The sequence below is a fragment of the Musca domestica genome, unplaced genomic scaffold, assembly GCF_030504385.1.
Source record: "Musca domestica strain aabys unplaced genomic scaffold, Musca_domestica.polishedcontigs.V.1.1 68, whole genome shotgun sequence".
NCBI classification, from domain to species: Eukaryota; Metazoa; Arthropoda; class Insecta; order Diptera; family Muscidae; genus Musca; species Musca domestica.
In genome coordinates, this window is record NW_026712379.1 from 297,048 (window position 1) to 308,613 (window position 11,566).

At 33.5% G+C, this 11,566-nt stretch overlaps 3 protein-coding genes across 4 annotated transcripts; 2 read left to right on the forward strand and 1 right to left on the reverse strand.

The window, feature by feature from the left end:
* Positions 1-462: 462 nt before the first annotated feature.
* LOC131805955 (uncharacterized) lies at positions 463-1,278 on the forward strand. Its single transcript, XM_059129766.1, has one exon. The coding sequence runs from the start codon at positions 463-465 to the stop codon at positions 1,276-1,278; it is 816 nt and encodes a 271-aa protein (XP_058985749.1).
* A 7-nt stretch (positions 1,279-1,285) lies between these two features.
* Positions 1,286-2,041, reverse strand: LOC101895165 (uncharacterized). Of its 2 annotated transcripts, XM_011297146.3 has the most exons (3): positions 1,913-2,041; positions 1,596-1,841; positions 1,286-1,528 (listed from the first exon to the last, which is right to left on the reverse strand). In XM_011297146.3, exons 2-3 carry the CDS (start codon positions 1,827-1,829, stop codon positions 1,427-1,429), a joined length of 336 nt encoding a protein of 111 aa, XP_011295448.1. In that variant the 5' UTR covers positions 1,830-1,841; positions 1,913-2,041; the 3' UTR covers positions 1,286-1,426. The 2 variants fall into 2 exon arrangements, with proteins under 2 accessions (XP_011295448.1, XP_005190714.1); XM_005190657.4 differs by having other exon boundaries at positions 1,596-2,004.
* Positions 2,042-5,121: 3,080 nt separating this feature from the next.
* LOC131805947 (centrosomal protein of 97 kDa-like) lies at positions 5,122-10,308 on the forward strand. Its single transcript, XM_059129753.1, has 13 exons — positions 5,122-5,461; positions 5,944-6,101; positions 6,178-6,438; positions 7,059-7,255; positions 7,314-7,397; positions 7,457-7,731; positions 7,800-7,883; positions 7,948-8,121; positions 8,209-8,385; positions 8,457-8,775; positions 8,842-9,009; positions 9,074-9,371; positions 9,432-10,308. Exons 1-13 carry the CDS (start codon positions 5,458-5,460, stop codon positions 9,942-9,944), a joined length of 2,712 nt encoding a protein of 903 aa, XP_058985736.1. The 5' UTR covers positions 5,122-5,457; the 3' UTR covers positions 9,945-10,308.
* The last annotated feature ends 1,258 nt before the right edge of the window (positions 10,309-11,566 follow it).

Below are 11,566 nucleotides of genomic sequence, written 5' to 3' on the forward strand. Positions count from 1 at the left end.
TTAGGGATGTTACGAGCGGAATGACGAAGTTAATATACCCTCCTTTCCAAGGTGGAGGGAATAAAAATAAAAAAATTATCATACCCGGCATAGATATTTTAATCTTTAAAAAGGAAATTTATTTAAATATATTTTCTGATCATTGTCAATATCGTTTGTAAAATAGAACAATTAGAATAAAAAATAAAAAATTGTTTAAACACGTACAGAATATCGTAGAATGCACGAAGAGGGAAGGGAATTTAATAAATTTTCTCAATACATGTACGATAATCCTAAATTAAAGCAAGTAAGTAACTGACACAAATTTACCAAAATGAAGCCAAACATGAAAACAGCATTTAGTTTCTTTCTTTTTATAAGGAGTACTCATTGTTTTGCTCTCAAAACCCAATGAAGATGAACAGACACAAATTTGACGATCATGATGCTGAATATCTTTCCAAGCATAATCGTGAAGAAATGCTAATGAAAGCCAAGATGTTGGATCCTAACAGTCATGAAGACAATCTTAGGCGACTTCAAATGGAAAGAGCTATGACCAGTGGTGGTGATGCCGACCGTTTCTTATGTGATAATCGTTTCCATTCAAGCTATTATAAAGACCCTTCTAATAATTTTGTTCCTTGGACTAAAAACCGTTACTGTGCAAATGATTCCGCTTACGAAACACACGCTCCTCTTTCGTCATGCCAATGCCATGTTACCAATGCCTGTGTCACACAACCTACTGAAATTAAAGCGGGTGACAAACACAAAACACATGAAACTGGATCAACTATTGGTGGAATATGCATTGGTTCTGAGGGCAGCGAGAAAAGTCGAATGTCGCCGAAAACGGTTATTAGTCGCCGAAGTTCACACGACCTTAAAAAATTCGTCAGATCACAGTGTAAACTAGAAGAAGATATTGCTGAGACTCTAAAGAAGTTTGATGCTATACAAACCGATGCCGAAAACTGTGAACAAAGTAATAAATCAACCGTTAACGTTACAAAACCTTCGGCACAATGTGAGCATTGCACAACTCTTGGTGATGATAACGAAAACGTGACAATATCTCAACAACAGTTTCCCAATAATCCTGCACAAGACGCATTCACCATTACTGCCGATGAAATTGTGAACTCCAAAGTCATTAATCCCATGATACGAAAGTTAAGACGCATGTGTATGAACAGTCTTAGGGAAGAAATGTCTCTCATGGAGGATTTGGAACGTTTGCCACACAGTATTAATGAGTTGTACAAGGCGGCAGTATTCCATCAAAATAAATAAACGTATATTATTAACATTGTATTGGCAATAGAATAAACAATTTATATTTCGGATGCAATAAACTTGATCAATACATATAAAAATAATCTTAAATACTTTAATATAATTATTCAATTCAATTTAAGTTAATGTCAAACAAATGGATTTATCAGCCGCTACGATAAATCTCTTTGCAATTGTTCATAAACAGGACCATCATGTTGTAGCCTTCTTTGTCGAAATCAATGTTTTCGCCTCCGAATAGTATGGCCTGAAAAAAAACTCAAAATGTACATCCATTCTCTAATGATATCTAAAAACTCAAACACTACACTTACTTCTTTAGCTTTTACACTTGTGGATCCCATTGCTTTGCCAATTACCTCAATCCAATCGCCTTTTGATGCTCCAACGGAATCCGAGAGCTGAACGGTAACTTTTTGATCATCAGTACTGGTACCTATTAAGTTTGTGCCGGCTTCACTATCAACACACAACATTATGCTGACATTTTGGCCAGCAAATTGTCTAAGCATATTGCCATTTACGTGTGTTCTTGCTTCAAATGCCATATTTTCTAAAAACTTGAATTGTTTTGTAATATATGTAATTCGCTTAATAAATGTATTCAGATATTAGTTTCAGGTTTATCTACAGTTTTTTTCCTGGTGCTTCGTGTGAAGTGAAATACAGTCCTTGTGAAATTAATTCCGGAATGTAAACAAATATCTGCCGCCGAAATTGGCAAACAATCGATTTCGCTATTATAGTATCGATAATTTCTTCTGTGAATGCGGACAATCGAACAATATCATGCATCTAGTAATACAACGTTCTCACCAGGATTCCAACAACGCTCTGAGAATTAATAGTCTGTTCCAGAAGAGCAATGAATGAAAAAATATATACTACGATAATCGATTTTCCCATTGTGATATCGAAAAAAATTGTAAATCTTATAAATTCTAGCACGTTCTGGAAGAGAACAAAAGATGAAACAAAGCTAAAGAATGGCAGAATTTACAAGTTATGCTAATAGCATGTTTCCATTGGAAACCGAACAACGTTGTTCGCTCTCAGAATTAGGTACATGAATTAACCCGTTCATACGGCACGATTCGTAATTCATAGTAAAATAATTCCTTTTTTCAAAAAAATTGTTTGTTGATTTTAAAGGGTATGTATACGAAAATACATGAAATTCTCACTAATATGAATAGAAGAAATTATTGTTTTTCTCCCAAAGATTTATTATATCATTAATTTTACAATTTTCATTCACGTTTTCAACTTTTTGTGTAAATGTTGACATTTTGAACATATTTTTGTGTTTTTCCATTTTTAAATTCTGCTGAAGAGACACTTGTCAAACATTTTTTCTGCCGATAGAAACATTTTGAAAATATTGACTATTTTGTTTGCAGTTTTCTGTAGAAATTTTAACTCGTGGACCAAATGCGTACCTCGAATGAGAGAGAAAGCAAAATTTACTTTCGTTTGAATGTACATACGCCATTCAACATTGTAGTTTTCATTCATAATTTTCAGTCTTCCCAAAAATCATTAAAATTTCATTAAATTTTTCTATTTATAATTTTTAAAAGTCATAATTTATTTGTTCGATAAATGCTCTCATTTGTTAGGGATGGGACATATTTTTTCGTTGTTCTGAGAGTGATTTGATTTGAACAACGTACAAATATGAGTGTTCGCTCAGGAAATTTTGTGTGAAGAATTAGGTAGTTTTTTCATAGTTAAGGGTCAAACAACGAATAGAGAGCGAATCAAGTGCAGTGGAAACGCCACATAAGTTCACATGGCACGTGATTCGCTCTCTTTTCCTTGTTCCACTATTAATTAAGAAATATCTACCTAATTCCCCACACCAAATTTACTGAGCGAACAAAGATTTTTGTTCTTTGTTCCATTAGGATCACTCTCAGAACTAAGGTGAAATGTGTGTAATCCCCATGGTACAATAAAAATTTAAGGTAGACTTCTGCCAATTTTGTGTATGTATTTATTGTTTTGAAAAATAAAAACAAAATATTTTCAAAATCAATGATTGGAAGAATCTTAAATTGCGTGGCGTACATTAATGATATTAAACATGTTTATCACGGAATTGAAAGATTGAGCACTTAGGATCATATTTTTAAGAGAACATCCAGGCATTTCATTCATCTTTCGCGCTATTTAACTAATTTTAAAAATGAACAAAAAATATCAAATAAATGAAAACAACTTGTTGGATATAAGTTTGAATAATTCTGACAGGAAGCGGGCATAAACTCAGGGCTGTATTTCTGTAGTTTTACGAAGCTGTTCTGCCTCCTTATTGTACCATGGTCACCCCTAACAAATGAGAGCATTTATCGAAAAAATAAATTATGACATTTAAAAATACAAAATAGGAAAATTTAATGAAATTTTAAAAAATTTTGGGAAGATTGAAAATTATTAATGAAAACTACAATGTTGTTGTTGTTGTTTTGTCCTCGAGTTGGAATTTCGACAGAAAACTGGAACAAAGGTGTTATTTGTTATTTTTGTAACGACAATTTTTTTTTGACAAGCGACTCTCCAACTGAATTTAAAAACAAAAAAATACAAAATAATGAAAATGGTTAAATGAAAGATAAAATTGGAGGAAAAAATACACAATTTTGGAATTTGGATTATTAAATTGAAAATGCAGAAGAATAGTTTTTAAAATATTTAATGTTAATGCTTTACCATCATTCCCCTGAATGTATAGTTGTTAGCTGTTGGTCCTAATCTCTCAACACTTCAAGCAATCGCTAGAAAATCGTGGAAAAGGCAACACCCCTTTCAAGTTGAAACAAAACAGCATACATATATAAAGTATTCTACATTTTACAATTTTAGGAAACATAAAATATACGAATATATTATCTAGCGTATCGCAAAACTAGCTGGTTCTTGCAGGTTCGGGAGCAGGGCAATAATTGTTTTGTTCTCTTCTAGTTTTGCAATTTTTATACCCTACAACATAGCATGGAGGGAATATTAAGTGTGCCATTATATTTGTAACGCCTCGAAATGTACATTTTAGACCCCAAAAAGTATATATATTCTTGATCAGCACAAAATTCTATATTGATTTAGCGATGTGCGTCCGTCTGTGGAAATCACTGAGCATGTGTTTACATTTTGTGGGAGAAAATTTTCATTAAAAAATGTTTACATTCTTGCAATTCTGAAACAAAACATACATTTTTGCCATGACGAATACATTTGACATATTCCTGAACTGCATGACATTACGTTAATATGCTGGTCGTAAGAAGGTATATTATCGTATAGTAAATGTAGTTGAATACAATTGAATTATGACAATCATTTCAGATAATGAGGATAAAATTGTATATAGACGCACTTTAAGGCTTATGATTACTACAACCCCAAATTAAATTTCTGCTCGTTTCCAAAACTTTAAGAATGTTTAATACGATAGCCGATTTTTTCTTTATAATATCGACAAATTTCAAAACTAGTAGATTCTTGCGGTTACTGAGCACAGAGCACATAAGTATACATGTCAAAGGAGAAAAATTTCATTAATTTTTTTTTACATTCTTGCAGATCTGGAACAAGGCATATAATTTTGCCATGGCGAACACATTTGGTCTATTCCAGAACTGCAAGATAATCGATTTCCCTTTATTATATTGCAGGCCATTAACATTCCGCTCCATTGCAGAAACTTTCTATAAAACAATAAGGGAACAAAGCTTATACAACCCTAATTCGCTCCTTTTCATTCTCCCCAATTCGCTCGTTCTTTTATTTTCTCGATAACGATTTTTAGATGTGGAGGTACAATCGAAAATATTTTTTTCAATCACTAGGAGCTGCAGCCTAAACAATTAAAGGATTTTTTGCTGGTCAAATAAAATTGTTTATTTATTCAATTCTTAAACTCTTTTTCTACTTACCACGGGCAAATTAAAGTTTAAAAATTAGGGTTTATAAAAAAAACATAAATTTAAGCGAAAAGTGAATGAATGTGAAGAGTTTTTCGGGCTAAAATAATCACACCACAAAAAGGACGAACATCGATTTTTCTCAAGTATATAGAAAGAATAAATTGTGACCGGCTGGTCATTTAGGAACGCAGACAGGACTAGGCTGCTATACTACGAACATCAGTTTTTTAATAATTTGAGAAAGGGAGAAATGAGTAAGTTCCATAGGACAAGAATAAAAACTAAAATATTGTAGAAACTACTCAATGGAATTTGTGTGAAAATCTTATTGGAATGGGAGCAAATAAATAAATGTGTATTGAAGAAAATTCCATCAGTAAAATTAAATACATTCCAAGCCAAACAGTGGATATAGTATACTTGTTCTCGTACTAATTACTAATTATATGAATTAGTAAATATATATGGGCCACTTTGCATGCTCCTTGCCATTAAGAAAAAATTAACTAGGTATCATGACGTCACATGTCTACTTTCCCTCCCTCCCCTTCGACTTTAATGACCAATGTAAATCCTTTTCGATTTTGCCACAATAATGCACACAGAAATATCAAGGCTTGTGCTAAGCGTCACCGTCGATATCGCAATCACTTGCGTGGATTTATGTCCATACATCACCATAATGTCTACATCTTTTTGCTTCATTCTCATACCAGTGTCGGTTTGTTATTTTCAGGTGAAGAGGAAAGTGAAAAAATTGTTTTGGACTTGTCCAAAAAACAGCTGAAAAAAGTGCCAAAACAAGAAGAAGCCCAAAATGTACGTGTTCTTCTCTTAGATGAAAATGAATTACAGAAAATTGATAATATCGATTCATATTTGAAAATAGAAAAGGTAAGCATACTCGCAGTCGACACTTGAGACAATTGTTTCCGGTCTGTAATATTTTTTGCATTTCTTTTTATTGTAGCTTTCCTTAAGTAAAAATCAATTGCTACGCATGTATGGCATATGTCGTCTACATTGCTTGAGAGAATTAAATCTTTCGTTCAATGGAATTTTATCAATTGAAGGTTTAAAGGATTGCACCCACTTGCGAATTTTGAATTTGGAGGGAAATAATATCAAAAACATCGAACATTTAAATACCAACACAAAATTGGAATATTTGAATTTGGCCGAGAATAGTATTGGCAGCATATCGGATATATCGTTTCTGAAATGTCTTAAGGTATGAAAATTTATGATTTTTGTTTATTATAGCATAAAAATTAATAGTTCTTTGAATTAGGATGCAATTCAAAGAATCTATGGTTTGCACAACTATTTTATATTGTAGGGCATTGCGTGATAAGGGAATATCCCTGATCGTTATTAAGTTTTGAAACTATATAAACGGTCGTGCTTCTGAGTTTCTATCATACTGCTAATTTTCAATACTGGGAATGAAAAAAAAATCGATCACACGAGCCGTTTGCAATATCTTTAAACATTGTACATATTCTACCTTAAATGCCTAAAAGTATGCAATGGTTTTCATTATTGTAATACATATTTCTAATTCTATAAAATGCATCTATTGGTATGATGGTGGTAGAATGTATCAGAAAAAAACAACCAATCGATAAAAAATAAAGGAGTGACCGTGCCAACATTTTTTGTCTCGCGTTAACTATGTCAAGTATTCATAAGTGGACACAGTAGCTATTATTAAGCTATGATAGGGAGGAGACTAGGGTATCTAACATAAACAATTCAAAAATGGGATATAAGCGCACAGTATATTAATTTATTGCAGCTATAAATGATTTTTTTTATAAGATTAACTAATTACTTATGTTCTTTTTACAGGAACTCTATTTGCATGGAAATCGTTTGACACATTTAAGGCAATGTGACAACTACTTACCTCAGTCTTTGGAAGTTTTGACTTTGGCCAAAAATAATATAAGTGACTTAAATGAAATATGTACACTGGCGCATTTGAATAATTTAAATAGCCTTACCATAAGCGAAAATCCTTGTGTTTCGATGACCGCCGGAGCAGAGTAAGAAAAGCCTCTCGTAAACTACCACTTGCAAAACTAAAAACTTAATTTATTTCAGTGGATTTGATCATAGACCATTTGTTCTAAATTGGTGTTTGAGCTTAAAGGTTATCGATGGATTTGTGGTTGATCCAATTGAGAGGTTAATATTGGCGTAAATATACTCTACTTTTTAAATATAATTATGAACTTTAATTACAGTCTGAAGGCTGAATGGCTTTACAGTCAAGGGCGAGGTAGGAGTTTCCGTTTGGGAGAGCAGGCAGCCTTGGCAAAATATTTAAGCTCAGTTTGCCCTTTGATTGGAAAAGCATTGGAAAATGAAAATGAACGCAAATTACGTTTGATACTGAGCAAGGCTCAACATCATCAACGCCAACTGCAGGAAGAAATATCAGAAAACTCAAATGCTTCGGTGAATAATTCTCCATCTTCGGGACGAAAGAAGCCCGCAAGTCGAATACAATCACCAAGATGTAAGTAATTATTTTCCAAATTATGGAAAATTGTTTATTTTGTTTTCCGCTTTTGTTGTCATTTTCAGTTTCACGCTTAAGTGGTCGCCAAGGTTCGCCAGACTCAATGGTTAACAGCTATCATGGCAATACAGCCAATGATCGTAACGATGGTAAATATAATAGAAATTATGAATTACAAAATAGTAGTTTATTTTGGAGTTGTCTTTCTTTTAGTTAATAATACAAATCATGCTACCCAAATGACAACATCACTTATAGAAAATGTCAAGAACTGCGATTCAATAATGACACAAAGTTTGGAAGGATCAAATAGCAACAACTCAAATGCAAAGATGAACAATTCACAGGAGTCCACACCTCGTACGATTACTCCAAATCCGTATAATGGTAATTCTAAAACATTTTGATCATATCGCAAATCCAGATTTTGAGCCGTCATAAATGATTTCAATTAACCAAATTTCTTGTTTACAGAACAATCGTACATAAATCAGCCATTAAGTGGTGGACCACTAGCCGCTGCATCAAAAATGGTGCCTGTACCCGAGACACTTATGAGTCCAGATGTTTGTCCTGCTTCAGTGGCCCAGAGGGTAACAGTTTCTGCAATTAATACTCAAATACAACAAACAAAAACTAACAAAAATAAAGGTAAGAATGTGACAAACAACAAGGCTCAATATATAATGTTTATAATCTTTTTTTTTTTCATTCATTGACAGATAATCGTTTAAATTCACCAAAAATGCGAAGTCCTCACTTGAAACGCAATACTTCGGAACGCAGTCCAACAATGAGTCCAAGAAAATCTAATAGTGTCGCCAACAATTCCAATATTCATCAACAAATGTCCAATACAAAAATGCTTTTGAATCAGCAACAACATATGGAACAACATCAGATAAAGTCAAGGCAATTTGTAACAAATTCCATGCATGTTGCTGCCCCCGATGATTGTTCAGCAGGTGGCAGTTCTGACGATGACAGCGATAACATCAATGTGGATAAATTGAAAACCATACGCAACAAAGCCGCTCAGAGGTAATAACCAAATGAACCATTATACTATTGCAGCAATACGATTTTGTTTTCTTTTGTGCATTCTAGATGCCAACAGATGAAACAGAATATGGATAATTCTAGTTTGAATTGTAGTCAAGACACTGAATCATCAGCCGTGGTAATACAAAAGATATGGCGTGGTTATCGTACACGCAAAAAAACTAAGGATATTGCGGAAAAATTACTTAAGCGAAGAACCCATGAATACATTGAGTAAGTAGATTGCAAACACATTTTAACGGAAGTACAAATCTAATTATTTCAAACTACTAATTAGCAAACTGACCAAGGATATGGAAATGACAAAGGCCCAACTTGAAAATGAACGAAAAATTCAGCAGTTGCAAATGCAGGCCATTAATGCTCTTTGGAAAAAGGTTTCTTCGATGCAAAATACAGTTGCTGCTACCAACACAACAGCAGCGAATGTAGATGTTACCCACGGAGACCAACCAGCCGTTGGGACATCATCTGGCAGTATGGTAGTGACACAACCGAATACATTATGTTTAGATAATAGTTCAACGACAGTGGTAAATGACTTGGCCAAGACATGTGGAATGCTAACAAATCAGGTAAGGGTAGATATTCCATCAAAATTATCCTGTTGTTAGCAAATGTTATCTCTTTCTTAGGTACAACAACTGCAGGGTTCAATGAGGGATATTTTAAATTGCCTCACATTGTTCTGCAACTTACCGCAGGAGAATGTAAAACGCCTCTTGACGGCAGGTGTGGCCGAGGCATTGTCTCAAACAACAAATCCAGTCAATAACTCGAACTGCAGCGAGAAAAAAGACTCAGCAGCTACTCAAACCGAAATTGTTGCCGTGCACACTCCCCAAATGGAAAATCAAAATAATTTCCCATTTACAAAGGTGCGTCCCTCTACTCTAGCCTTGATAGAAGCTCAAAATGCAAATGCAATAAATAACAGCAGTGCTCCAGTGATTCCCAGTACTACAGTGACTGCGACAAACACAGATGCGGACCAACCATTAGAGACTCCAACTAACCACAAAAGACAGCTGCCGCCCGATGAAAGTGGGGTATGCAGCGACGATGTACGGTCAAACGATTCTGTTTCATTTTCCGAGAAACAAGATGAAGATGAAAAACATAATATGCATTCGAAATCCAGTGGCTAAATTTCAGAGTCCGAAATAGGGAATTTTAAACGTGATATTCTACTGTTTCATTTTTTCGTAAAAGCATTGCGTTACATTACCGACTCGATAATTGTGTCACACCGCATTACGAGTTCCCCCCTAGTAGTTATATATACATACTAAGAATATGGTCCCATTGGTACATAGATTTATGTATCGTGTAGAATATTAAACATTATCATTTTATTCTTGTATGAGACAACAAAACATTCCCTTGTCCAATGTAAACACGCACTCATTCACTTACACTCTCTCAGGCCTCCTAGTCATTTGTTCTTTGTGTCTTTCTCACCAAAGGCTTAAATAAGATCTCATAGTATTTTTACATAAAAAAAAAACAAATTCACAAAATATACTGGAATAGCGACAGTAATTAGTATTATTAGGATTATAGCTTTTGCATCTCATAGTAAATCATAGTAATGAAAGAAAAACAAAAAGAAAAAATCAAATGTTATTACCACTCTCCTTCACTTGAAACTAAAAGATGAAATTTACAACCACCAACTGTTTAGTCACTAAGGAGAATTTGAAAAGAAGTCTCTGCTGCCACCATCACCACCAACACAAAAGCATTTTAATACAATACAATATAACGAATAAGTTTGCAATTTCAATGTTTTCGATTAAAATCAGCATGGACTAAATTTAAATACTCACAAAATGGATACACGAGCATCTTCAGTTGATTTATATCTAAACATATTTTATGCAAACTATATAAACTCAACATCGGAAAATAAGCAGCCAAATAACCGATACACTCCATCCAGTTCACCCAGTCATATTCTAATCGTAACAGAAACAACGAAACTTTAAAACATTTTTGTTCGTTTTTCAATGATGATGATACGCAATCAAGATATGTCTAATTTTGAATTTGTCCAATCATTCCAGTTTTATTTTAGAATTATGTATATCAATCGAATATATTTATTTTTTATTAAATCTCTATCTAGATTGTAAGATATACATATATATTTAAAACCCAACAAAATATACACACAAAATTACACATTTTTAATTTTGAAAATTTGCAAATTCCAGTGAAAAATAAAATTGATGCAGCTTTAATAAAAAAACAGTGAGGTGTAGTCATTGATAAACATAGAGAGGGGGAATTGTGGAAATATAAGCATTTCCGTAATCTGGCTGGAAGAGTTTATGGAAAAGCAAAGTAAGTTGTATTAGAAAGTAGGAGTTTCATATGCCATACTTTTATCGGTTTTCCCTAAGACATTTGTTTCCTTATTATTCCTGGAAATTTAGCACTACGTAAGAGGGAATGACACTTGGGCGTTTTTTTTACAACGAATTTACACAGCTCTAGATGTTGGTCATAAATGCAGAGGTTGAAAAACTTATTTGGAATGACTTTAACTTCTTCATTCTATAATGGTTATATCGTTTGTTCCATAATTTTTGGCACTTAAAGGTAAATGTGAGGGAAATAAAGGTAATCAATTATTCCCACAGTCAGTTGTGGTGGTCTTGAAATAGGTAAGAGTAACAAAAGTAAATGTTCCATGAATATCGATAAAGTATTAAAAACCACAGGGTGAGATAATAAAACTGCAACAAAGTCAAACGCCATAATTTTT

What these genes read in the sequence shown, in the direction of transcription:
- LOC131805955 (XM_059129766.1), top strand. Translation starts at nt 463, where the DNA reads ATGCTAATGAAAGCCAAGATGTTGGATCCTAACAGTCATGAAGACAAT.
- LOC101895165 (XM_011297146.3), bottom strand. Translation starts at nt 1,829, where the DNA reads ATGGCATTTGAAGCAAGAACACACGTAAATGGCAATATGCTTAGACAA. An exon ending in CAAGTGTAAAAGCTAAAGAA is followed by an intron (nt 1,529 to 1,595) that starts GTAAGTGTAGTG and finishes GTTTTTTTTCAG; the next exon opens with GCCATACTATTCGGAGGCGA.
- LOC131805947 (XM_059129753.1), top strand. An exon ending in TACTCCAAATCCGTATAATG is followed by an intron (nt 8,122 to 8,208) that starts GTAATTCTAAAA and finishes TCTTGTTTACAG; the next exon opens with AACAATCGTACATAAATCAG. An exon ending in AGAACCCATGAATACATTGA is followed by an intron (nt 9,010 to 9,073) that starts GTAAGTAGATTG and finishes ACTACTAATTAG; the next exon opens with CAAACTGACCAAGGATATGG.